Here is a 26610-nt window from a genome sequence, read left to right as displayed (position 1 = left end):
ACACTGGCGTGGGGAGATGTCAGCAGGATGTGCTGAAGCTCATCAGCTTGGGGGACAGACAGCACACTGCTTCCAAGGTCAGGGATGCCATCCTGGCTGAGATGGCAATGTGTTTTTCCCTGCTACACCTGGGGCCTGGCATTTTTGCGTCTGTGATAATGGCCGGAACCTGGTAGCAGATCTGGAGCTTGCCAGACTCAAACACGGTCCACACATGGCCCACGTTTTCAACTTGTTGGTGCAAAGGTTCTTTGAAACCTACACCATTGTGCCTGATATACTGGTCAAAGTTTGGAAATTTTCGTAAGTGAGAAGTAGCCTCTGCTAGGCAGAAAACATTCAGAGCACACTCCTCTCATCTTCGCACCGTTGGCTGGCGGAGGAAGACGAGGGGGATGGAGTGGCATCTGATGTCCCTGTCCCACACGAGGCTTGAGGGTGCACTTCAGTGCATCCCATTGCTTCACCGCAGATGGTGTGAAGGGGAGTGGAAAATGGAGGAAATGGAGAGTGACCCTTACAGTTGGGGGCAGCAAAGTCATGCCAAGTAACACACTGGCACACATGGCTGACTTGATGACTGGTTGCTTTTCAAGAGTCTAACGCATACTTCACATCATGGAGAGCAAATAATACTGGATTTTTGCAAGCCTCAACCCCCGGTATAGGTCAAATGTCTGTTCCTTTGTTATATTAGGGGAGAGGGAAATAAAATTGCAAAAATAATTGGCACAAGCAACTGGTGCAGAATATGATGGGAATGTTTTCGTAAACCCTATTGGGCATCAGAGAGGATATTTCCTCCATGAGGCTCACAACTTCCATCCGCTGCACAACCACCAGGGGAACACTGTACAAGGTCTGGTACACGTTAATGTCCCCCCCCCCCTCCCTGCCAAAACTACTGCCAGTTAGGGGCCTAGTGTCATCATGAGGGACAAGTATAGGCGCATGTTGTGTGAGTACTTGGCCAACCACAGACCTGTCCTCTCCGATCCCTCTACGAATTACACTAATTGGGTGTATAATTTGGACCTGTATCCCTTGGCTTGAGCGTACATAGCCTGACAATTGGTATGTATCCCACTTAGGTTTTGTGGGGACACACAGTGGAATGCTGGTTTTAGCGTACATAGTCTGACAATTAATGTGTATCGCACTTAGTGTTGGTGGGGTTACATACCGTCACAACCTGGCTAAAGCTTCTATAGCCTGACAATTAGAATGTATGTATGCCAAGGTTTGGGGGGGGGGGGGTGTTACACACTGTCACAACCTTAGTGAAGCTTCATTAGTCTGAGAATTAAAATATATGTATGTATCCCCAAATAATTTGGGGAATTAACACTGACAACCTGGGTTAATATGGCAAGAGCCTGAGATGTAGGGTGTATGTATCCCCAAATTATTTGGGGAATTAACACTGACAACCTGGGTTAATATGGCAAGAGCCTGAGATGTAGGGTGTATGTATCCCCAAATTATTTGGGGAATTAACACTGACAACCTGGGTGAATATGGAAAGAGCCTGAGATGTAGGGTGTATGTATCCCCAAATTATTTGGGTTTTAAAGTCAAATTGACTATATCGTAGATCAATCAGTCAGTCCAAATTAAAGAAGCTTATTGTTGCGCGATTTTGCTAAATAATGACACAGAATTCAAGTCTGTTTCATCAGCTAGGTGAATTGCTTCAGTGCCCAGGTCAACACACAGCAAGCTACTGACTCTTTATTGAAAGTACACACACTTAAGAGACAAAGAAAGGAGGGGTTACTGCCCCCTTTGGCATTCCTGAGTTGTCCATCTCCCATTGGCTCCAAACTTCAATGTCCAGCCAGACACCTCCTTGCTCCAGTCTGTGGAATTCTGTTACAGGGTGTGTCAAAAAGCAACCAAGCTCCATCTTGGATTCAAAGTCCTTTGTCTCAGAGTTGTAGGAAAAATTAGTATTTCCAAAACACATCATACATATAAAGTATATGAAACTTGATTCATGTTCTCAGACTTGACATGGGGAATTTACAGTCAGAATTTGGCACTATATGCCAATAGCAACAAATGAGGGTGGTATGAAGGCCCCAATTTCTTTAGGAAATTGACAATGACAACCTGGATGAATATGGCAGGAGCCTGGGATGTAGGGTGTATGTATCCCCAAATTATTTGGGGAATTACCAGTCAGCACCTGGCACTATATGCCAATAGCAAAAATTGAGGGTGGTATGAAGGCCCCAATATATTTTAGGAATTAACACTCAGAAACTGGCACTATATGCCAACAGCAACAATTGAGGGTGGTATGAAGGCCCCAAATAATTTGGGGATTTAACACTGATAACCCAGGTGAATATGCCAATACCCAGAAATTTTGCATGAATGTTTCCCCAAATAATTTGGGGATTTCACACTGACAACCCAGGTGAATATGCCAATACCCAGAAATTTTGCATGTATGTTTCCCCAAATAATGTGGGGATTTCACACTGACAACCCAGGTGAATATGGCAATAGCCTGAGATGTAGGGTGTATGTATCCCCATATTATTTGGGGAATTAACAGTCAGAACCTGGCACTATATGCCAATAGCAACAAATGAGGGTGGTATGAAGGCCCCAATTTCTTTAGAGAATTGACAATGACAACCTGGGTGAATATAGCAGGAATTGAGGGTGGTATGAAGGCCCCAATATATTTTAGGAATTAACACTCAGAAACTGGCACTATATGCCAATAGCAAGAGTTGAGGTATTGAGTGGTATGAAGGCCCCAAATAACTTGGGGATTTAACACTGGAACACTGTCATACTCTATATACCCTTAATCCACATTCTATGGGCTGAGCATTTCAGTGTATACCAGTTAGCTACTGGGGGTGGGGGGGCACACTGTTAGAACGTGGATTGAGGGTATATGGGCTGAGCATTTCAGTGTATGCCAGTTAGCTACTGGGGGTGGGGGGGCACACTGTTAGAACGTGGATTGAGGGTATATGGGCTGAGCATTTCAGTGTATGCCAGTTAGTTCCAGGGCCAGTTAGTTCACTGTTAGGACGTGGATTAAGGGTATATAGAGTATGTGGGAATACACTTTCAATGTATCCCACTTAGTATTATCCCAACCGTGGAAAGCTGTGTAGCGCTGATGCAGCCTGTGAATCCCACGTTACCGTTAGTGGGTAGACACTGTGACAGTCATTTTTTGATTCTCCCTTCAATGTAGCTCTTAAAAGAGCTGTTGGTTTTCTTCTCCTCTCCTATCCTATCCCTGCCTAGCAGAATCTAATCCCTATCTAAATTGACAGAGACCTCTGTCTGTGACCAAGTGAAAGCTCAGAATAACGCGAAGCTGGGCGGCGCTGTTCTTATGAATCAGAGGTCACATGTTTTCGGCAGCCAATGGGTTTTTCCTAATTTTTTTCAATGTCCCTGTTGTTGTAGTTCCTGTCCCATCGAGTTTTTAGTCAGTTTACCACGCGGTGTTCGATTCGATTCGAACATGGTGAACAGCGTGATGTTCGATAGAACACTGTTCACTCATCTCTAATTTTCATGTCTTGCTACAGATGCTCAATGGGATTTAGGTCTGGACTGTGACTGGGCCGTTCTAAGAGCAGAATATTCTGTGATCGAAACCATTCACTGGAGCTCGGGCTGGAGGTTTAGGGTCATTGCTGGAAAGTGAATCTCCTTTCCAGTCTCAAGTCTATTGTAACCTCCAACAGGGCCACAAGGAGGACAATATAGTGTGTGGGGGCCACGAGGAGGACATTATAGTGTGTGGGGGCCACGAGGAGGACATTATAGTGTGTGTGGGCCACGAGGAGGACGTTACAGTGTGTGGGGGCCACGAGGAGGACGTTACAGTTTGTGGGGGCCACGAGGAGGACGTTACAGTGTGTGGGGGCCACGAGGAGGCCGTTATAGTGTGTGGGGGCCACTGAATGTATGAGAAAGGCTGAGAGCGAGCACTTACTTCCTCGGGTACAGCAGCCGTCTGCTCACAGGACCTGTGATGATGTCACGTGTGGGAGGAGTCAAAAAGTCACATGATCAGATCGCTTTATCTGTGCAGAAGATACTAAATCCTAGTGAGCTAAAGGACCTGTGATGATGTCACCTGTGTGGGAGGAGACAGAATCACATGACCAGATATTAGAGGTCTCTGCAAAGCCGACTAAGTGGACTAAGTGTGACGTATATGTAGCAGAGCTGTGTCTGTGTATGACCTGTATGTACCTGGGCCGTCTGTGTGTGACGTGTATGTAGTGAAGTCGTCTGTGTGTGACGTGTATGTAGCGGAGCAATCTGTGTTTGACGTGTATGTAGTGTAGCCATCTGTGTTTGACGTGTATGTAACTGAGCCATCTGTGTGTGACTTGTATGTATTGGAGCAGCTTTTCTGTCACGTGTATGTACCGGAGCCGCCTGTGTGTGACATGTATGTAGAGTAGCCATGTATGTTGCAGAGTTGTCTGTGTGTGACATGTATGTAGTGGAGCCATCTGTGTTTGACGTGTATGTAGCGGAGCCGTCTATGTATGAGATGTATGAAGCTGAGCCTTCTGTGTGTGACATGTATGTAGCAGAGCCGTCTGTGTATGACGTGTATGTAGTAGAGCCACTTGTTTGTGACGTGTATGTAGTGGAGCCGTTTGTGTGTGATGTGTATGTAGCTGAGCCATCTGTGTGATGTGTATGGAGCGGAGCCGTCTATGGATGAGGTGTATTTAGCTGAGCCGGGTGTGTGTGACGTGTATGTAGTGGAGTCGTCTGTGTGTGACGTGTATGTAGCGGAGCCGTCTATGTATGAGATGTATAAAGCTGAGCCGTCTGTGTATGACGTGCATGTAGTGAAGTCATCTGTTTGTGATGTTTATGTAGTGTAGCCATCTGTGTTTGACGTGTATTTAGTGGAGCCATCTGTGTATGACGTGTACGTAGTGGAGCCGTCTATGTATGAGATGTATGAAGCTCAGTCGTCTGTGTGTGACGTGTACGTAGTGAAGTCATTTGTGTGTGACGTGAATGTAGCAGAGCCATCTGTGTGTGACGTGTATGTAGTGGAGCCGTCTGTGTGTGACATGTATGTAGCGGAGCCATCTGTTTGTGATGTGTATGTAGTGGAGCTGTCTGTGTATGACCTGTATGTACCTGGGCCGTCTGTGTGTGACGTGTATGTAGTGAAGTCGTCTGTGTGTGACGTGTATGTAACTGAGCCATCTGTGTGTGACTTGTATGTATTGGAGCCGCTTTTCTGTCACGTGTATGTATTGGAGCCGCTTTTCTGTCACGTGTATGTACCGGAGCCGCCTGTGTGTGACATGTATGTAGAGTAGCCATGTATGTTGCAGAGTTGTCTGTGTGTGACGTGTATGTAGCGGAGCCGCCTGTGTGTGACATGTATGTAGTGGAGCCATCTGTGTTTGACGTGTATGTAGCGGAGCCGTCTATGTATGAGATTTATGAAGCTGAGCCTTCTGTGTGTGACATGTATGTAGCAGAGCCGTCTGTGTATGACGTGTATGTAACTGAGCCGTCTGTGTGTGACTTGTATGTAGTAGAGCCACTTGTTTGTGACATGTATGTAGCGTAGCCGTCTGCGTGACGTGTATGTAGCGGAGCCGTCTGTGTGTGGCGTGTATGTAGCGGAGCCGTTTGTGTGTGATGTGTATGTAGCTGAGCCGTCTGTGTGATGTGTATGGAGCGGAGCCGTCTATGGATGAGGTGTATGTAGCTGAGCCGTGTGTGTGACGTGTATGTAGTGGAGTCGTCTGTGTGTGACGTGTATGTAGCGGAGACGTCTATGTATGAGATGTATAAAGCTGAGCCGTCTGTGTATGACGTGCATGTAGTGAAGTCATCTGTTTGTGATGTTTATGTAGTGTAGGCATCTGTGTTTCACATGTATTTAGTGGAGCCATCTGTGTATGATGTGTACGTAGTGGAGCCGTCTATGTATGAGATGTATGAAGCTCAGTCGTCTGTGTGGGACGTGAATGTAGCGGAGCCATCTGTGTATGACGTGTATGTAACTAAACCGTCTGTGTGTGACGTGTATGTAGTGGAGCCGTCAGTGTGTGACATGTATGTAGCGGAGCCATCTGTTTGTGATGTGTATGTAGTGGAGCTGTTTATGTGTGACGTGTATGTACAGTCAGGGCCGCCATCAGGAATTTTGGGGCCCCATACAGCCTAATGTCTGCCCCCCCCCCCCCCCCGCCATTTTAAAACTACCTTATTATGCGACACACCAATTCTGTATTACATTTCCCTTTATTTAGCAGCATTACAAGGCTTCATCAGATTCTATTTGCAGGTACAATCTGCTACGTGTGACAGCGCCTATAGAGAGCCAACACCATCTATAAGAGCCTCCTAATAAATCCTCAGGGCTTATTCACATTGCGTTTTTGGCCTCCCTTGCCGGGATACGTTGGTAACCAGTCAGAATCAGCTGTCAACTTATCCCTGCACGAAGAACTGGCCAATAAAAAAAAGGGGGACCTGCAGTTCTCCGTGCAGGGATAAGTGGGGAGCTGATTCTGACTGGTTACCAACGTATCCCGGCAAGGGAGGCCAAAAACACAATGTGAACACTCCTTTAAAGTGAAAGTCCCACCCCCAAACAGGCTGCTATGCTAGTAACATAGCCTACATCATTATTAATACAAAGCACACGTAGCTTTGGAGATATTGTGTGCTTTGTAGTTCTCCAGCTAAAAACTTATATATTACATATTATTGCCCCAGTTTCCTCTCCGCAGTGCCGCACACCCGATGTCCCAACAATCCCCCTTCCCCTCCGGCCACCTTCTAACATCTTTCCACTGCCCCCTGTACCCATACCTCCCAACTTTTGAAGAACCGAAAGAGGGACAAAATGTGCGGCGGCAAATTTAGCCCCATCCTTTTTTATGTTGACTCCACCCATTCTCATTAATTTTTCATGTGCCCGCACACAGTATAATCCTCCTACAGTCACCCGTAAATTATATGTCCCCCCTCTATCTCTCCCCCAGCTTCATATACACCCTTCATCTGCCCCCAGTTTCATGTCTCCCCATCTCTGCCCCCAGTTTCATGTCACCCCCTCCATCTCTGCCCCAGATTCATGTCCCCTCCATCTCTGCCCCCAGATTCATGTCCCTTCATCTCTGCCCCCAGATTCATGTCCCCTCCATCTCTGCCCCCAGATTCATGTCCCCTCCATCTCTGCCCCCAGATTCATGTCCCCTCCATCTCTGCCCCCAGATTCATGTCCCCTCCATCTCTGCCCCCATATTCATGTCCTCTCCATCTCTGCCCCCATATTCATGTCCCCTCCATCTCTGCCCCCAGATTCATGTCCCCTCCATCTCTGCCCCCATATTCATGTCCCCTCTATCTCTGCCCCCAGATTCATGTCCCCTCCATCTCTGCCCCCAGTGTCATGTCCCTCCATCTCTGCCCCCAGATTCATGTCCCCTCCATCTCTGCCCCCATATTCATGTCCCCTCCATCTCTGCCCCCAGATTCATGTCCCCTCCATCTCTGCCCCCATATTCATGTCCCCTCTATCTCTGCCCCCAGATTCATGTCCCCTCCATCTCTGCCCCCAGATTCATGTCCCTTCATCTCTGCCCCCAGATTCATGTCCCCTCCATCTCTGCCCCCAGATTCATGTCCCCTCCATCTCTGCCCCCAGATTCATGTCCCCTCCATCTCTGCCCCCAGATTCATGTCCCCTCCATCTCTGCCCCCATATTCATGTCCTCTCCATCTCTGCCCCCATATTCATGTCCCCTCCATCTCTGCCCCCAGATTCATGTCCCCTCCATCTCTGCCCCCATATTCATGTCCCCTCTATCTCTGCCCCCAGATTCATGTCCCCTCCATCTCTGCCCCCAGTGTCATGTCCCTCCATCTCTGCCCCCAGATTCATGTCCCCTCCATCTCTGCCCCCAGATTCATGTCCCCTCCATCTCTGCCCCCATATTCATGTCCCCTCTATCTCTGCCCCCAGATTCATGTCCCCTCCATCTCTGCCCCCAGTGTCATGTCCCCACATCTCTGCCCCCAGTGTCATGTCCCCACATCTCTGCCCCCAGTGTCATCTCCCCCATCTCTGTCCCCAGTGTCATGCCGTCCTCTCCTTCATCTGCCCCCAGTGTCATGCCGTCCTCTCCTTCATCTGCCCCCAGTTTCACGTTCCACCTCAGCGTACAGGACATTACACTTACCTTCTCCTTCGTTCCCTCGCAGCTCTCTGCGCGCCTCTCTCTCACTGGCGCACAGTTGTAGACGCGATGTGACGTCATCACATCGCGTCTACAAGCCAGTAGCGGCGGCGAATATGTGTCAGCGAGAGAGGCGCGCAGCGGCTAAGCGAGAAGCTGACCTGTGTCAGCTCCTTGCTTCAGCCGCGTATGTCTTCAACTCTGATCTGCGTCCTCTGGATGCAGATCTGAGTTGAAATAGGACATACACAATGACTGCTACGGGCGCCAGGGGGCCGGCACACGGTGGCGGGCCAAAACCGGGCCACCCCCCCCATTTTTCAATTTGGCCGGGCCCCTGACGCCAGTAGCAGTAGTACTGGCCTATCGGCGGCCCTGTGTACAGTCATGGCCAAAAGTTTTGAGAATGCCACAAATCTTCTATTGTCACATGATCTGCTTCCTCTGGTTTCTGTGTGTTTGTCAGATGTTTGTATCACATACAGAAATAGAATTGCAATCATATTATGAGTAATAAAAGCTTATACTGACAGAATGAGTTAATGCAGCGTTGCAATATTTGCAGTGTTGACCCTTCTTCTTCAGGACCTCTGCAATTCTCCCTGGCATGCTCTCAATCAACTTCTGGACCAAATCCTGACTGATAGCCGTCCATTCTTGCACAATCAATGCTTGCATTTTGTCAGAATTTGTAGGTTTTTGTTTGTCCACCCGTCTCTTGATGATTGACCACAAGTTCTCAATGGGATTAAGATCTGGGGAGTTTCCAGGCCATGGACCCAAAATCTCTATGTTTTGTTCCCTGAGCCATTTAGTTATCACCTTTGCTTTATGGCAAGGTGCTCCATCATGCTGGAAAAGGCATTGTTGATGGCCAAACCGCTCTTGGGCGGTTGGGAGAAGTTGATCTTGGAGGACATTCTGGTACCATTCTTTATTCATGGCTGTGTTTTTAGGCAAGACTGTGAGAGAGCCGATTCCCTTGGCTGAGAAGCAACCCCACACATGAATGGTTTCAGGATGCTTTACAGTTGGCATGAGACAAGACTGGTGGTAGCGCTCACCTCATCTTCTCCCAATAAGCTGTTTTCCAGATGTCCCAAACAATCGAAAAGGGGATTCATCAGAGAAAATGACTTTACCCCAGTCCTCAGCAGTCCACTCCCTGTACCTTTTGCAGAATATCAGTCTGTCCCTGATGTTTTTTCTGGAGAGAAGTGGCTTCTTCGCTGCCCTCCTTAAGACCAGGCCTTGCTCCAAGAGTCTCCACCTCACAGTGCGTGCAGATGCACTCACACCTGCCTGCTGACATTCCTGAGCAAGCTCTGCACTGCTGGTAGCCTGATCCCGCAGCTGAAACACTCTTAAGAGACGGTCCTGGCGCTTGCAGGTCTTTCTTGGGCGCCCTGGAGCCTTTTTACCAACAATGGAACCTCTCTCCTTGAAGTTCTTGATGATGCGATAGATTGTTGACTGAGGTGCAATCTTTCTAGCTGCGATACTCTTCCCTGTTAGGCCATTTTTGTGCACTGCAATGATGACTGCATGTGTTTCTTTAGAGATAACCATGGTTAACAGAAGAGAAACAATGATGCCAAGCACCAGCCTCCTTTTAAAGTGTCCAGTGGTGTCATTCTTACTTAATCATGACAGATTGATCTCCAGCCCTGTCCTCATCAACACCCACACCTGTGTTACTGGAGCAATCACTGAAACGATGTTAGCTGGTCCTTTTGAGGCAGGGCTGCAATGATGTTGAAATGTGTTTTGTAGATAAAGTTCATTTTCTAGGCAAATATTGACTTTGCAAGTAATTGCTGTTAAGCTGATCACTCTTTATAACATTCTGGAGTATACACAAATTGCCATTAGAAAAACTGAAGCAGTAGACTTTGTAACAATTAATATTTGTATCATTCTCAAAACTTTTGGCCATGACTGTAGTGAAGCCATTTGTGTGTGATATGTATGTAGCGGAATCGTATGTGTGATGTGTATGTAGCGGAGTCATCTGTGTGTGACATGTATGTAGCGGAGCCGTCTGTGTGATGTGTATGTAGCGGAGTCGTCTGTGTGATGGTTATGTAGTGGAGCCGTCTTTGTATGACGTGTATGTAGCGGAGCCATCTGTGTGATGTGTATGTAGCGAAGCCATCTGTGTATGACGTGTATGTAGTGGAGCCGTCTATGTATGAGATGTATGAAGCTGAGCCGTCTGTGTGTAATGTGTAAGTAGTGAAGTTGTCTGTGTTTGACGTGTATGTTACTGAGCCATCTGTGTGTGTGACGTGTATGTAGTGTAGCCGTCAGTGTGTGACTTGGATGTAGTGGAGCTGCTTGTGTGTCACGTGTATGTAGCAGAGCCGCCTGTGTGTGACATGTATGTAGCGTAGCCGTCTGTGTGTGACGTGTATGTAGTGGAGCTGTTTATGTGTGACGTGTATGTAGTGGAGCCATTTGTGTGTGATGTGTATGTAGCGGAGACGCCTGTGTGTGACATGTATGTAGCGTAGCCGTCTGTGTGTGACGTGTATGTAGTGGAGCTGTTTATGTGTGACATGTATGTAGTGAAGCCGTTTGTGTGTGATGTGTATGTAGCGGAGCAGTCTTTGTGATGTGTATGTAGCAGAGCCGTCTTTGTGAAGTGTATGTAGGGGAGCCATCTGTGTTTGACGAGTATGTAGTGTAGCCATCTGTGTTTGACGAGTATGTAGTGTAGCCATCTGTGTTTGACGTGTATTTAGCGAAGCCATCTGTGTATGACGTGTACATAGTGGAGCTGTCTATGTAAGAGATGTTTGAAGCTGAGCTGTCAGTGTGTGACGTGTAAGTAGTGAAGTTGTCTGTGTGTGACGTGTATGTAGCGAAGCCATCTGTGTATGATGTGTATGTAACTGAGCCGTCTGGGTGTGATGTGTTTGTAGCGAAGCCATCTGAGTATGACGTGTATGTAGTGGAGCCGTCTATGTATGAGATGTATGAAGCTGAGCCGTCTGTGTGTGACGTGTACGTAGTAAAGTCGTCTGTGTGTGACGTGTATGTAACTGAGCCGTCTGTGTGTGACGTGTATGTAGTGGAGCCGTCAGTGTGTGACTTGTATGTAGTGGAGCCGCTTGTGTGTCACGTGTATGTAGCGGAGCCACCTGTGTGTGACATGTATGTAGCGTAGCCGTCTGTTTATGATGTGTATGTAGTGGAGCTGTTTATGTGTGACGTGAATGTAGTGAAGCCGTTTGTGTGTGATGTGTTTGTAGCGGAGCCGTTTGTGTGATGTGTAGGTAGCGGAGTCGTCTGTGTGTGACGTGTATGTAGCGGAGCCGTATGTGTGAAGTGTATGTAGCGGAGTCGTCTGTGTGTGACGTGTATGTAGCGGAGCCGTATGTGTGAAGTGTATGTAGCGGAGTCGTCTGTGTGTGACGTGTATGTAGCGGTGCCGTATGTGTGAAGTGTATGTAGCGGAGTCGTCTGTGTGTGACGTGTATGTAGCGGAGCCGTATGTGTGATGTGTAGGTAGCGGAGTCGTCTGTGTGTGACGTGTATGTAGCGGAGCCGTATGTGTGAAGTGTATGTAGCGGAGTCGTCTGTGTGTGACGTGTATGTAGCGGAGCCGTATGTGTGAAGTGTATGTAGCGGAGTCGTCTGTGTGTGACGTGTATGTAGCGGTGCCGTCTGTGTGACGTGTATGTAGCCGAGCCGTATGTGTGATGTGTATGTAGCGGAGTCGTTTGTGTGTGACATGTATGTAGTGGAGCAGACTGTGTGTGACGTGTATGTAGCGGAATCGCCTGTGTCTGACGTGTATGTAGCGGAGCCGTATGTTTGATGTGTATGTAGCGGAGCCTTATGTGTGACGTGTATGTAGCTAAGCCATCTGTGTATGATGTGTACATAGTGGAGTCGTCTATGTATGAGATGTATGAAGCTGAGCCGTCTGTGTGTGACGTGTACGTAGTGAAGTCACCTGTGTGTGACGTTTATGTAGCGGAGCCATCTGTGTATGACGTGTATGTAACTGAGCCATCTGTGTGTCGTGTATGTAGTGGAGCCGCCTGTGTGTGACATGTATGTAGCATAGCCATCTGTTTGTGACGCGTATGTAGCGGAGCCGTATGTGTGTGACGTGTATGTAGCGGAGTCGCCTGTGTGTGACGTGTATGTAACGGAGCCATCTGTGTGTGACGTGTATGTAGTGGAGCCGTCTGTGTATGACGTGTACGTAGTGGAGCCATCTATGTATGAGATGTATGGAGTTGAGCCGTCTGTGTGTGACGTGTATGTAGCGGAGTCGTATGTTTGATGTGTATGTAGCGGAGCTGTATGTGTGATGTGTATGTAGCGGAGCCATATGTGTGATGTGTATGTAACAGAGTCGTCTGTTTGTGATGTGTATGTAGCAGAGCCATCTGTGTTTGACGTGTATATAGTGTAGCCATCTGTGTTTGACGTGTATGTAGCGAAGCCATCTGTGTATGACGTGTATGTAGTGGAGCTGTTTATGTGTGACTTGTATGTAGTGAAGCCGTTTGTGTGTGATGTGTATGTAGCAGAGCCGTCTTTGTGATGTGTATGTAGCGGAGCCATCTTTGTGAAGTGTATGTAGCGGAGTCGTCTGTGTGTGACGTGTACGCAGTGGAGCCGTCTATGTATGAGATGTATGAAGCTGAGCCGTCTGTGTGTGACGTGTATGTAGTGAAGCCGTTTGTGTGTGATGTGTATGTAGCGGAGCCGCCTGTGTGTGACATGTATGTAGCGTAGCCGTCTGTGTGTGACGTGTATGTAGTGGAGCTGTTTATGTGTGACGTGTATGTAGTGAAGCCGTTTGTGTGTGATGTGTATGTAGCGGAGCCGACTTTGTGAAGTGTATGTAGCGGAGTCGTCTGTGTGTGACGTGTATGTAGGGGAGCCTTCTGTGTGTGATGTTTATGTAGCGGAGCCGTCTATGTATAAGGTGTATGTAACTGAGCTGTCTGTGCGTGATGTGAATGTAGTGGAGCTGTCAGTTTGTGACTTGTATGTAGTGGAGCCACTTGTGTGTGATGTGTATGTAGCGAAGCGTCTGTGTGTGACGTGTATGTAGCGGAGCCGTTTGTGTGTGATGTGTAAGTAGTGAAGTTGTCTGTGTTTGACGTGTATGTTACTGAGCCATCTGTGTGTGTGACGTGTATGTAGTGTAGCCGTCAGTGTGTGACTTGGATGTAGTGGAGCTGCTTGTGTGTCACGTGTATGTAGCAGAGCCGCCTGTGTGTGACATGTATGTAGCGTAGCCGTCTGTGTGTGACGTGTATGTAGTGGAGCTGTTTATGTGTGACGTGTATGTAGTGGAGCCATTTGTGTGTGATGTGTATGTAGCGGAGACGCCTGTGTGTGACATGTATGTAGCGTAGCCGTCTGTGTGTGACGTGTATGTAGTGGAGCTGTTTATGTGTGACATGTATGTAGTGAAGCCGTTTGTGTGTGATGTGTATGTAGCGGAGCAGTCTTTGTGATGTGTATGTAGCAGAGCCGTCTTTGTGAAGTGTATGTAGGGGAGCCATCTGTGTTTGACGAGTATGTAGTGTAGCCATCTGTGTTTGACGTGTATTTAGCGAAGCCATCTGTGTATGACGTGTACATAGTGGAGCTGTCTATGTAAGAGATGTTTGAAGCTGAGCTGTCAGTGTGTGACGTGTAAGTAGTGAAGTTGTCTGTGTGTGACGTGTATGTAGCGAAGCCATCTGTGTATGATGTGTATGTAACTGAGCCGTCTGGGTGTGATGTGTTTGTAGCGAAGCCATCTGAGTATGACGTGTATGTAGTGGAGCCGTCTATGTATGAGATGTATGAAGCTGAGCCGTCTGTGTGTGACGTGTACGTAGTAAAGTCGTCTGTGTGTGACGTGTATGTAACTGAGCCGTCTGTGTGTGACGTGTATGTAGTGGAGCCGTCAGTGTGTGACTTGTATGTAGTGGAGCCGCTTGTGTGTCACGTGTATGTAGCGGAGCCACCTGTGTGTGACATGTATGTAGCGTAGCCGTCTGTTTATGATGTGTATGTAGTGGAGCTGTTTATGTGTGACGTGAATGTAGTGAAGCCGTTTGTGTGTGATGTGTTTGTAGCGGAGCCGTTTGTGTGATGTGTAGGTAGCGGAGTCGTCTGTGTGTGACGTGTATGTAGCGGAGCCGTATGTGTGAAGTGTATGTAGCGGAGTCGTCTGTGTGTGACGTGTATGTAGCGGTGCCGTCTGTGTGACGTGTATGTAGCCGAGCCGTATGTGTGATGTGTATGTAGCGGAGTCGTTTGTGTGTGACATGTATGTAGTGGAGCAGACTGTGTGTGACGTGTATGTAGCGGAATCGCCTGTGTCTGACGTGTATGTAGCGGAGCCGTATGTTTGATGTGTATGTAGCGGAGCCTTATGTGTGACGTGTATGTAGCTAAGCCATCTGTGTATGATGTGTACATAGTGGAGTCGTCTATGTATGAGATGTATGAAGCTGAGCCGTCTGTGTGTGACGTGTACGTAGTGAAGTCACCTGTGTGTGACGTTTATGTAGCGGAGCCATCTGTGTATGACGTGTATGTAACTGAGCCATCTGTGTGTCGTGTATGTAGTGGAGCCGCCTGTGTGTGACGTGTATGTAGCGGAGTCGCCTGTGTGTGACGTGTATGTAACGGAGCCATCTGTGTGTGACGTGTATGTAGTGGAGCCGTCTGTGTATGACGTGTACGTAGTGGAGCCATCTATGTATGAGATGTATGGAGTTGAGCCGTCTGTGTGTGACGTGTATGTAGCGGAGTCGTATGTTTGATGTGTATGTAGCGGAGCTGTATGTGTGATGTGTATGTAGCGGAGCCATATGTGTGATGTGTATGTAACAGAGTCGTCTGTTTGTGATGTGTATGTAGCAGAGCCATCTGTGTTTGACGTGTATATAGTGTAGCCATCTGTGTTTGACGTGTATGTAGCGAAGCCATCTGTGTATGACGTGTATGTAGTGGAGCTGTTTATGTGTGACTTGTATGTAGTGAAGCCGTTTGTGTGTGATGTGTATGTAGCAGAGCCGTCTTTGTGATGTGTATGTAGCGGAGCCATCTTTGTGAAGTGTATGTAGCGGAGTCGTCTGTGTGTGACGTGTACGCAGTGGAGCCGTCTATGTATGAGATGTATGAAGCTGAGCCGTCTGTGTGTGACGTGTATGTAGTGAAGCCGTTTGTGTGTGATGTGTATGTAGCGGAGCCGCCTGTGTGTGACATGTATGTAGCGTAGCCGTCTGTGTGTGACGTGTATGTAGTGGAGCTGTTTATGTGTGACGTGTATGTAGTGAAGCCGTTTGTGTGTGATGTGTATGTAGCGGAGCCGACTTTGTGAAGTGTATGTAGCGGAGTCGTCTGTGTGTGACGTGTATGTAGGGGAGCCTTCTGTGTGTGATGTTTATGTAGCGGAGCCGTCTATGTATAAGGTGTATGTAACTGAGCTGTCTGTGCGTGATGTGAATGTAGTGGAGCTGTCAGTTTGTGACTTGTATGTAGTGGAGCCACTTGTGTGTGATGTGTATGTAGCGAAGCGTCTGTGTGTGACGTGTATGTAGCGGAGCCGTTTGTGTGTGATGTGTATGTAGCGGAGCCGTTTGCGTGTGATGTGTATGTAGCGGAACCATCTGTGTATGACGTGTATGTAGTGGTGCCGTCTGTGTGATGTGTATGTAGTGGAGTCGTCTGTGTGTAACGTGTATGTGGCGGAGCTGCCTGTGTGCGACATGTATATAGCGGAGCTGTCTGTGTGTGACATGTATGTAGAAGAGCTTCCTGTGTGTGGTGTGTATGTAGCGGAGCCATGTATGTGGCGAAGCCTTCTGTGTGTGACGTGTAGGTGGTGGAGCCATCTGTGTGCGGCGTGTATGTGGCAGAGCCATCTGTGTATGATGTGTACGTAGTGGAGCAGTCTATGTATGAGATGTATGAAGCTGAGCCGTCTGTGTGTGACGTGTATGTAGCAGAGTCGCCTGTGTGTGACATGTATGTAGTGGTGCCGTCTGTGTATGATGTGTACGTAACGGAACCGTCTGCGTGTGACGTGTATGTAGCGGAGCCGTCTGCGTGTGACGTGTATGTAGCCGAGCCGTTTGTGTGTGACGTGTATGTAGCTTAGCCTTCTGTGTGACGTTTATGTAGCGGAGCCGTCTATGTATAAGTTGTATGTAACTGAGCTGTCAGTTTGTGACTTGTATGTAGTGGAGCCACTTGTGTGTGATGTGTATGTAGCGAAGCGTCTGTGTGTGACGTGTATGTAGCGGAGCCGTTTGTGTGTGACATGTATGTAGCGGAGCCGTTTGTGTGTGATGTGTATGTAGCGGAACCGTCTGTGTATGACGTGTATGTAGTGGTGCCGTCTGTGTGATGTGTATGTAGCGGAGTCGTCTGTGTGTAACGTGTATGTAGCGGAGCTGCCTGTGTGTGACATGTATGAAGCTGAGCCGTCTGTGTGTGACGTGTATGCAGTGAAGTCGCCTGTGTGTGACATGTATGTAGCGGAGCCATCTGTTTATGACGTGTATGTAACTGAGCCGTCTGTGTGTGACGTGTATGTAGTGGAGCCATCAGTGTTTGACTTGTATGTAGTGGATCCGCTTGTGTGTTACGTGTATGTAGCGGAGTCGCCTGTGTGTGACATGTATGTAGCATAGCCATCTGTTTGTGACGTGTATGTAGCGGAGCCGTATGTGTGATGTGTATGTAGCGGAGCCATCTGTGTATGACGTGTACGTAGTGGAGCCGTCTATGTATGAGATGTATGAAGCTGAGCCATCTGTGTGTGACGTGTATGTAGTGAAGTCGCCTGTGTGTGATGTGTATGTAGTGGAGTCCTCTGTGTATGACGTGTATGTAGCGGAGTCGCCTGTGTGTGACGTGTATGTAGCGGAGTCGCCTGTGTGTGACGTGTATGTAGTGGTGCCATCTGTGTGTGACGTGTATGTAGTGGAGCCGTCTTTGTGTGACGTGTATGTAGCTTAGCCTTCTGTGTGACGTTTATGTAGTGGAGCCGTCTATGTATAAGGTGTATGTAACTGAGTTGTCTGTGCGTGACGTGAATGTAGTGGAGCTGTCAGTTTGTGACTTGTATGTAGTGAAGCCACTTGTGTGTGATGTGTACGTAGCGAAGCGTCTGTGTGTGACGTGTATGTAGCGGAGATGTTTGTGTGTGATGTGTATGTAGCGGAGCCGTTTGTGTGTGATGTGTATGTAGCGGAACCGTCTGTGTATGATGTGTATGTAGTGGTGCCGTCTGTGTCATGTGTATGTAGCGGAGTCGTCTGTGTGCGACGTGTATGTGGCGGAGCTGCCTGTGTGTGACATGTATGTAGCGGAGCTGTCTGTGTGTGACGTGTATGTAGAGGAGCTTCCTGTGTGTGGCGTGTATGTGGCGGAGCCATGTTTGTGTGGCGTGTATGTGGCGGAGCCGTCTGTGTGTGACGTGTATGTGGTGAAGCCATCTGTGTGTGACGTGTATGTGGTGGAGCCGTCTGTGTGTGACGTGTATGTGGTGGAGCCGTCTGTGTGTGACGTGTATGTGGTGGAGCCGTCTGTGTGTGACGTGTATGTGGTGGAGCCGTCTGTGTGTGACGTGTATGTGGTGGAGCCGTCTGTGTGTGACGTGTATGTGGTGGAGCCGTCTGTGTGTGACGTGTATGTGGTGGAGCCGTCTGTGTGTGACGTGTATGTGGTGGAGCCGTCTGTGTGTGACGTGTATGTGGTGGAGCCATCTGTGTGTGACATAATACTAAGCCTGAGGCCGGGCACCCGCTGGCTATCTGAGTGGGTGGTATAGGAAGCAGATGTTAGTTGTTACTGACAGCGCACATCCTGCTCCATAACCCTCTGTAGTGTTGTAGTGAGGGCGCCGGTCTTCTGGAATAAGTCCACCATGCGATAGTTACTGTTATAGATCAGAACACTTTATTCCATGCTTCCATCATGGCTCCCTGTCTAACAACTCCTCCCCCTAAGCTCAGCTCCTCCCCCATTACTACCTCACTGTTGCTAGGCAGACTAAGCAGAACAGAACATACAGAACTTACTTATAACAACGTCACATCTCTCCCCTTCTTATAAAAAAAAATAAAATGCAAACATTATAAATGGACAATATATAAAAGGTCTGAACTGACAAGAAATTTTTACTGCAGAACATAGTCCCTGAGGTGTGCTGGTGGCCTTCGACTTATCGGGTAGCGTTGAGACATCTCGTTATCAGAAACAGTCTGTGAATTTTCGGTATCTCTTGTTGGTGTTGCTGAACCAGTTGTACCTGGTGAAATTTCCTCATCATCTGTCTCCTCTGTAATTGCTCCTGGGTTGTAGTCACGATTCATTGAGGACCAATGGAGTCTGGACGTGAACTACTGGGATGTTTGGAAGCTTAATGCGCAAAGGCCTGCCGAAAAGCGCAGTCGCTGGCGGAGTTCCTGTAGTAGGGTGTGGGGTGGCTCTGTACTGTCTAAGGAACCTGTACAATTCTTGCTGCAAATCCTTGTGTTCCATGGTGGCAATCCGAAGAGTTTTATTGATTGATTGCATGAAGCGCTCCACTTCACCATTGGCTTGAGGCCAGTAAGGAGTTTTTTTTCCTGTGGTTAAAACCAAGATAAGTTGCAAAAGACTGAAAATCTGCACTATTGAAAGGTGGCCCATTGTCAGTCTACACTGTTTCAGGTATGCCATATGCAGAGAAGATTTTGTCCAGTTTTGGTATGACGGCTCTTGCAGAGGTGGTGGAAACGGGTTCAACGACTGGAAACCTAGAAAAATCATCTATCACAACCAGTAAATAGGAATGATCTGGCAAAGTGCAGAAATCAACACTCACAGCAGTCCATGGATTGTCTGGCAGAGGTGTCATTTGTACTGGTGCTCGGTAGTGATGAGCGAACGCCGTTCGATCGAATATCATGGCGTTCAATGTATTCGTTCACAATCGAATACAAGGCCGCATACACAGTAAAAATTTGTGTCCCCTCCCACCTTTCCTGGCGCGTTTTTTGCACCAATAACTGTGTAGAGGAGGTGGGACGGGAACTACGACAATGAAGGCCGTGAAAAAAATTGAAAAAACCCATTGGCTGCCGAAAACATGTGATCTCCCATTTATAAGAACGGCCGCCGCCCTATTCGCCATTTTGGCCATCAGAGATAGGGAGAGAAACATATCTGCTGAGGGCTAGATAGCGATTAGCTTCAGATAGGCAGGGAAGAAGTAATGAAGAAAACCACCAGCTCTTCTCAGAGCTATACACTGTAGGGACATCAGTCCAGCTTTCCCCGGACGGTGGGAAACAGGGACACACAACAGATACAATTCATACATAGCGGAGAAACAGCGTTCATTTTTGGCTGTCCGCACACAGAATAGCCGGAATCCACAGCAATTACAAGTTCATATCGCTGGAAGAAGCCTTGAATTTTGTTGTTCGTGAAAAATTGCAGCAATCCACTGCAGTTACTTCTTGCTATATACATGCAAAGCAGCTTTTCAGTTTGTGTAACCCCAAAACAAGGATACAGAGCAATTAGGTTAGGCTATGTACGCTCAATCCAGATATCCAGGGTGTGTACCCCCAAAACCTAGGTGGGAGACACCGAAATTCAGTCAGGCTATATACGCTCAATCCAGCTGTTCACAGTGTGTAACCCCAAAACCTAGGTGAGAGAGACAGAATTTCAGTCAGGCTATGTCCGCTCTTTTCAGTTTTTCACGGTGTGTAACCCCAAAACTTAGGTGGGAGACCCAGAAATGCAGTCAGGCTATATCAGCTCAATCCAATTTTTAAGGGTCTACCCCTTGTATTTTTCATTTATTTCTGTGACATTATTTCAACCAATAACTCAAGCAGTACAAGCACTGGACAGTGGTACTAGAACACTGAAAACTGCTACCGTGTTTCCCCGAAAGTAAGACAGTGTCTTACATTCTTTTTACCCCCAAAAGTCCCACTATGTCTTACTTTCGGGGTATGTCTTATATTGGGAAAACCAACCACCCCCCCATCATCATCAATCATATGGATTGTAACTACAATTGAAGTTAGAGATGCGCGAATACTATTTGAATAGCGCGCTCCCATTGCAATGTATGGAAGCGGCAGGCAGACTTCGCCTGCGGCCGCCGCTTAACGGGATTCTACCATTAAAAGAAGTTCTTTCCTCTGACCACGTCGGAATAGCCTTAAAAAAGGCTATTCGTCTCCTACCTGTTGCCGTAGCCAGCGCCGCCTTCTTCCTCAGCTGCGTCCGCCCCGTCTGTCTCTTCTTTGGGCCTCATGGATGACGCATGCGCAGTCGGCTCTGGCTGCGAGAGCCTGTTAGAGCCAACTGCGCATGCGTCATCCATGAGGCCCGACGGGGACACAGACGGGGCGGACGCAGCTGAGGAAGAAGGCGGTGCTGGCTACGGCAACAGGTAGGAGACGAATAGCCTTTTTTTAAGGCTATTCCGACGTGGTCAGAGGAAAGAACTTCTTTTAATGGAAGAATCCTTTTAACTCCTCGCGTACCGAGTGCTTCCATTCATTTCAATGGAAGTGTGCCTTTGAAATGAATAGAAGCGGCTGGCACGTGGGGGGTTAAGCGGCCGCAGGCAAAGTCTTTCTTCACAGCGCTGTGCTGTGTGAGCCGGGGGAACGCCCCCTCCCTCTGCTCGCAGTACTCGTCCATAGACGAGCATTATCAGGGAGGGAGGGGGAGTTCCCCCCGGCTCTCACAGCACAGCGGAGCCCTGTGTTTCCCCGATACAGTAGTAACACCCCCCCGAAAGTCAGACAGTGTCTTACATTCTTTTTACCCCAAAAGTCCCACTATGTCTTACTTTCGGGGTATGTCTTACATTAGCCGACCTCCCTAAAACCCCCGCTACGTCTTACTATCGGGGGTGTCTTACTATCGGGGAAACACGGTATATAAATGTAGTACAACTGCAGCCATTACTTCTCCGCCCTTTTGAGGAAACCCGCGCCATTCACCTGATATGCTTTCAAGGCTTTTTCTCTTCTCTTTTGCTGTAATACACAAATCTGCTGAAGTTCCTTTGGGAGCTCAGAGGAGGTGGCCTCAGTGCTGAGAAACACATCTGATGTCCCTTGGCGATATGCGATATATCAGTATATATGAGTTACTAATAAAAAGAAAAATTACTGGAAAATCATTCGCATAAAGCGACAGCGGAGTTGCCATTATAGGTATCCCAGATAGAAATAACCTCAGTCCATTGTGTAATGCCAAACAAATTAGAGATCGGCCTTAAAGGGATTCTACCACTAAAATCAAATTATTTGTTGGTCACACATAGGAATAGCTTTAAGAAAGGCTATTCGTCTCCTAACTTTAGATGTCTTCTCTGCACTGCCGTTCGGTAGAAATCCCAGTTTTCATCGGTATGCAAATGAGTTCTCTCGCAGCACTGGGGGCGGTCCACAGCGCTCAAACAGAACTGGGGGCTTCCTCAATGCTGCAAATGAACTCTCCAGCGCCGCCTCCATCTTCTTCAGGAACGGCCTCTTCAAACGTCTTCTTCCGGCACTGGGGGGCAAATTTCTAGGCCTCAGGCAGAGCCGATTGCGCATACCCATGGCCGGCCACAAGAAAAATGGCTGCTTACACAGTAAGTAAGTGCACGAGCGACGCCATTTTGCTGCTGCTGGGATCGCATTGCATGTCAGCTGGGAACCTTGTGAAGACTCCCCGGCCTGTCATTGAATGCATTCTATTGCAGGCTACTCTATGTAGCCTGCAATAGAAGAGCAGGGTTAATGCATTGCATTAGTGATCAGACCCACTGGGGTTCATGACCCCTAGGGAGTCTAATAAATGCATAAAAATTTTTTTTTTAAAAAAAGAAATGATAAAAATATAACTCACCCCCTTTCCCTAGAACACATATAAAAGTACTTAAATACTGTGAAACGCCTGCACATTATGTATCCCTGTGTCCGAAAACGCCCGCTCTACAAATCTATACAAATATTTTTCCCATACGGTAAATGCGGTAGTGAGAAGAAAAAGTCAATACTGCCAAACCGCCGTTTTTTCACGGTTTTGCCTCTGATAAAAATTTTAATAAAAAATGATCAAAGCAATAACAATTCCCCAAAATGGTAGAAATGAAAAGTACACCCGGCCCCACAAAAAAGACGCCCTATGCATCCCTGTTGTCACAGTTATGGCAATGCCCGAGCAACCGTACACTGAACGCTGCTTGCACCACAATGGAAATGGGGGTAGGAATACTCTCCCTGGCGCTACAATGGCTGACAAGGCCCTGCCTGAGTGTGTTGGTCAGCTGTACCCAAGATAAGCTTGGCCCCGACAACTAGGATGGGACGTGTTGGAGATCTAACAGGCGCAGCACAACCATAAACACACAACAGAAGATTGAGGAGAGGAACAGTGGTGTAGTGAGGAAAGGGTATCACAGGACAGGGGCAAAACAAACCTGAAGCCCTAAACAAAAGCTCACTAACACCAAGACAGTGACAGGCAACCAGAAATGCAGGACAGGGGTGGAGTAGAAATTTTGAGTGTAAACAGACTCTCACACAAGGTAACACTCACACCACTTCCAAATCAGCTTCTGAGACAATACAACGTCATCTGATGAAGTCTGTGTGTACAGACGAAACGCGAGTCAGGCCGTAGTGGTGGTAAAACCAGGTATTCCATAACTTTATGTCTTTACCTTTCCTTGGGTTTTTTTTTCACTTGTTTCCTTTAACATGGTTGTCACTTACTTATTCTTAGTAGTCCATGGATCCTTGCACTTGCTTCCTTAACATGGTTCTATTCACTTTATTATACTGTATTAGTGCTTTCCTTTTGCTCAGTAATTTTGTATCAGTTCTAACCTGATTCTCTGTGACACTAATTGACTTTTTACCTCACTTCCCCATGGTATGTGTCTATATTTATTTGGCTATATATTCCTGGGTCACTCCACCCTTTGGAGTTGTTATTTTTTTGTTTTTTATGGATATTATATCCTTGTTTCCCCATAATTTTTTGTATTTATAGGTCTTTTAATATAATGTCAATAACATATTTACATTTTATATGAAATTTCTGATGTGGATGTTTTTTTTTCTGACTGAGACTATTCTCCATATCTATCGAGCCTCTTTTACGGCGAAGATACTGGTGTAACATTAACCATCTCCAGATATACTGTTAAATGTATATAGCCTATCTCCTCCGAAACCATGGAAGAAGGCCGGTAAGTATTTGATGTAATTCAGGTAAGTATTAGACGCTATCGAGATTCCACCCTACTCCTACCTAATAGTCCCTTCCTACCTAACAAGAGGTCAACAGCCCAATGATTAAAAGGTCAGCATAAATTTAGGGTAATATCGGAAGTCTGTTCGGACGATAGCTAATGTCAACTTGCAATATGTTTATTTCCTCAATGCGTTTCTATCCCTTTCATCAGGAGAGGTAATATTTATTGCTGCCTAAGAGATTTAGTAGCTTGCGGTTAAAACCGCAGTTCCTGGCGCCCTGATGGTGGACGCCAGTACTTTCAATGTTGCTGTCCGACAGCGGCTAGGACTGAAGCCAGCAGTGAGCCTTTTACAGACCCCGGAACTACTTGATAGGTTGATGACAATGTCATACACCTGAAGATCGCATCTACTGAGACACCCAGCCAGCTTAAGTATACACTGAGGCAAATACTCAACCGCTAACTCATCAGCTCAGTGGCAAAGAGAACGACCAGAAATTGACAGGACACCGGCTCAAATCCCCAGAAAACACACAACAATTTTACCAACTACTCAGGTCCTGACACCCGTACACGGAAGTATAAAAAAGTTACTGGTGTCAGAAGATGGTGACTTTTAGAGAAAAAACTATTTTGGCACAGTTTTGGATTTTTATTAAGAGATTAAATTAAAATGTAAATAAAACCATATAAATTAGCTATCCCCAGAATTGTACCGAGACATAGAATACAGGAGACGTCATTTTGGCTTCACAGTGAACGCCGTAAAAATGAAGCCCATAAAGAATTCGCACAAATGCACTTTTTCTTCAAATCCTCCCCATTCAAAAAATGTTTTCCTGCTTCCTAGTACATTGTACAGAATTATTAATGGCGGCATCATGAAGAAAATTTTGTCCCACAAACATTAAGACCTCATGTGGCTCTGAGTCAAAAAATAAAAAAAGTTATGGGGTTTGGAAGGAGGGGAGTCCAAACGAAAAACAAAAATCAAAAAAATGCCGTTGGCGGGAAGGGGTTAAATAAACAATTTAACCTAAAAAAACTATGAATGTAAGTTCCTTGTTAATACATAGACGGGTCCATGAATTCAGGTTGAGAATCCACTTACGACCCCTCCTCCTCTTCTGTGTGAATTCTCTGATGTCCAACAAGATCTGATTCCTGAGCAAAACATTTCCCACATTCTTGGCACGAATATGGCTTCTCTCCTGTGTGAAGTACCTGATGTCTAAAAAGGTATGATTTCCGAATAAAACATTTCCCACATTCTGGGCATGAATATGGCTTCTCCCCTGTGTGAATTCTCTGATGTTGAACAAGATCTGATTTCTGTGCAAAACATTTCCCACATTCTAGGCATGAATATGGCTTCTCTCCTGTGTGAGTTCTTTGATGTCTAACAAGATCTGATTTAGACATAAAACAGTTCCCACATTCAGAGCAAGAATGAGACTTCTCTCCTGTGTGAATTCTCTGATGATCAACAAGATATGATTTCCGAGTAAAACATTTCCCACATTCTGGGCATGAATACGGCTTCTCTCCTGTGTGAATATTTTGATGTTCAACAAGATATGATTTCTTAGCAAAACATTTCGAACATTCTGGGCACGAATATGGCTTCTCTCCTGTGTGAAGTATCTGATGTCTAACAAGACGTGATTTGTAAGTAAAGCATTTCCCACATTCTGGACATGAATACGGCTTTTCTCCTGCGTGAATCTTTTGATGTCCAACAAGATCTGATTTCTGTGCAAAACATTTCCTACATTCTGGGCATGAATATGGCTTCTCTCCTGTGTGAATCTTTTGATGTTCAACAAGATATGATTTCTTAGCAAAACATTTCCCACATTCTGGGCATGAATATGGCTTCTCTCCTGTGTGAAGTATCTGATGTCTAATGAGACGTGATTTATAAGCAAAGAATATCCCACATTCTGGGCAAAAATAAGGCTTCTTCTCTCCTGTGTAAATCTTTTGATGTTTAAGAAGATTTGATTTAAAAACAAAACATTTCCCATATTCTGGACATGAATATGGCTTCTCTCCTGTGTGAATCTTTTGATGTTTATCACGATAAGATTTCATGGAAAAACATTTCCCACATTCTGGGCATGAATATGGCTTCTCTCCTGTGTGAGTTCTCTGATGTATAGCAGTCTTTCTGCATCTTTTATTTAGCTTAACATTCTGTGATGAATTAGAAGAAAGATCTTTCTCCTGAACGGCTGAGGGTTTATCTGGAATAATGACATGTTCTTCATATGGATCTTGTGTGATACCATGATCCTCTGCTGTATAATCTGTAGATATCAGATGTCCCTCTGAGCTCCTGGTACAGTCATCTGACAAGAAGAAAACTGATGTTACTATTATTGAATAACATAACCTTATAAGTATATTCCCCACTGAGCTGCCGCTGCCTGAGACACTTCAGACCGTGTGAAGAAGTGAAGTCAGTGGCACAGGCAGCAAACGACGGCAGCGCGGCCTACTTCATTAGTATTCACTGTGCTGAGACGGAGGTCAGTGATAGTGAATAGTAATGAAGCGGGGCAGGAGACGCCACCACTGCTCTAGGTCACTGTAGAGGTGAACACAATCCATGGCTGCTTAAATATGGCCACTTATGTGGAATAATACTGTGGGATGCCATAAATCTTACTGCATTACACCCCATACACACAATAGAATCCAAACCACATCTGCTGGATTTCCCAGCCTGAACTCACCGCGGATCTGCTGTCCCCTACAGTATGTAGTAGGGTCTGTGGAGTCACAAGGAAGCAGGGACTCCTAGCGTCATAGATCACTAAGATATGGGGAGTCCTGGTGTGTGGACAGAGTTCAGGCTGGGAAATGTGACTGATGTACAGACCAGATTTTCTAGTCCGGATTCCATAGTGTGATTGGGGTCTAAGGTGAGGTTTATAAAGTGACATTTGTAGAAGCTGCTTCAGGAATTCAGAAGAAGAATTTTTCTGTTTTACCAAATCATCCCCCGAATCTCCATCAGATTCCTTACTGGCCAGGCCGGATTTTCCACCTCCCATTTATTTCCATAGAGCTCTGAGGTGGAATCTGCCTGAAGATCGAGCAGGAGGATTATTTTTCCGCTACCTGAAATAATCTGCTATATAA

At 46.7% G+C, this 26610-nt stretch overlaps 1 protein-coding gene across 1 annotated transcript in view; it reads right to left on the bottom strand.

Moving 5' to 3' along the window:
* LOC142201847 (uncharacterized) overlaps positions 1–26610 on the bottom strand; it is a 174408-nt gene that overhangs the window by 8982 nt on the left and 138816 nt on the right. Inside the window, 1 exon segment of the mRNA XM_075272271.1 lies at positions 24688–25629. Within this exon segment, the coding sequence (XP_075128372.1) occupies positions 24688–25629 (942 nt within the window).

The sequence above is a fragment of the Leptodactylus fuscus genome, chromosome 1 (genome assembly GCF_031893055.1).
Source record: "Leptodactylus fuscus isolate aLepFus1 chromosome 1, aLepFus1.hap2, whole genome shotgun sequence".
Lineage (NCBI taxonomy): Eukaryota > Metazoa > Chordata > Amphibia > Anura > Leptodactylidae > Leptodactylus > Leptodactylus fuscus.
This window is presented reverse-complemented; position numbering and strand designations above follow the sequence as displayed.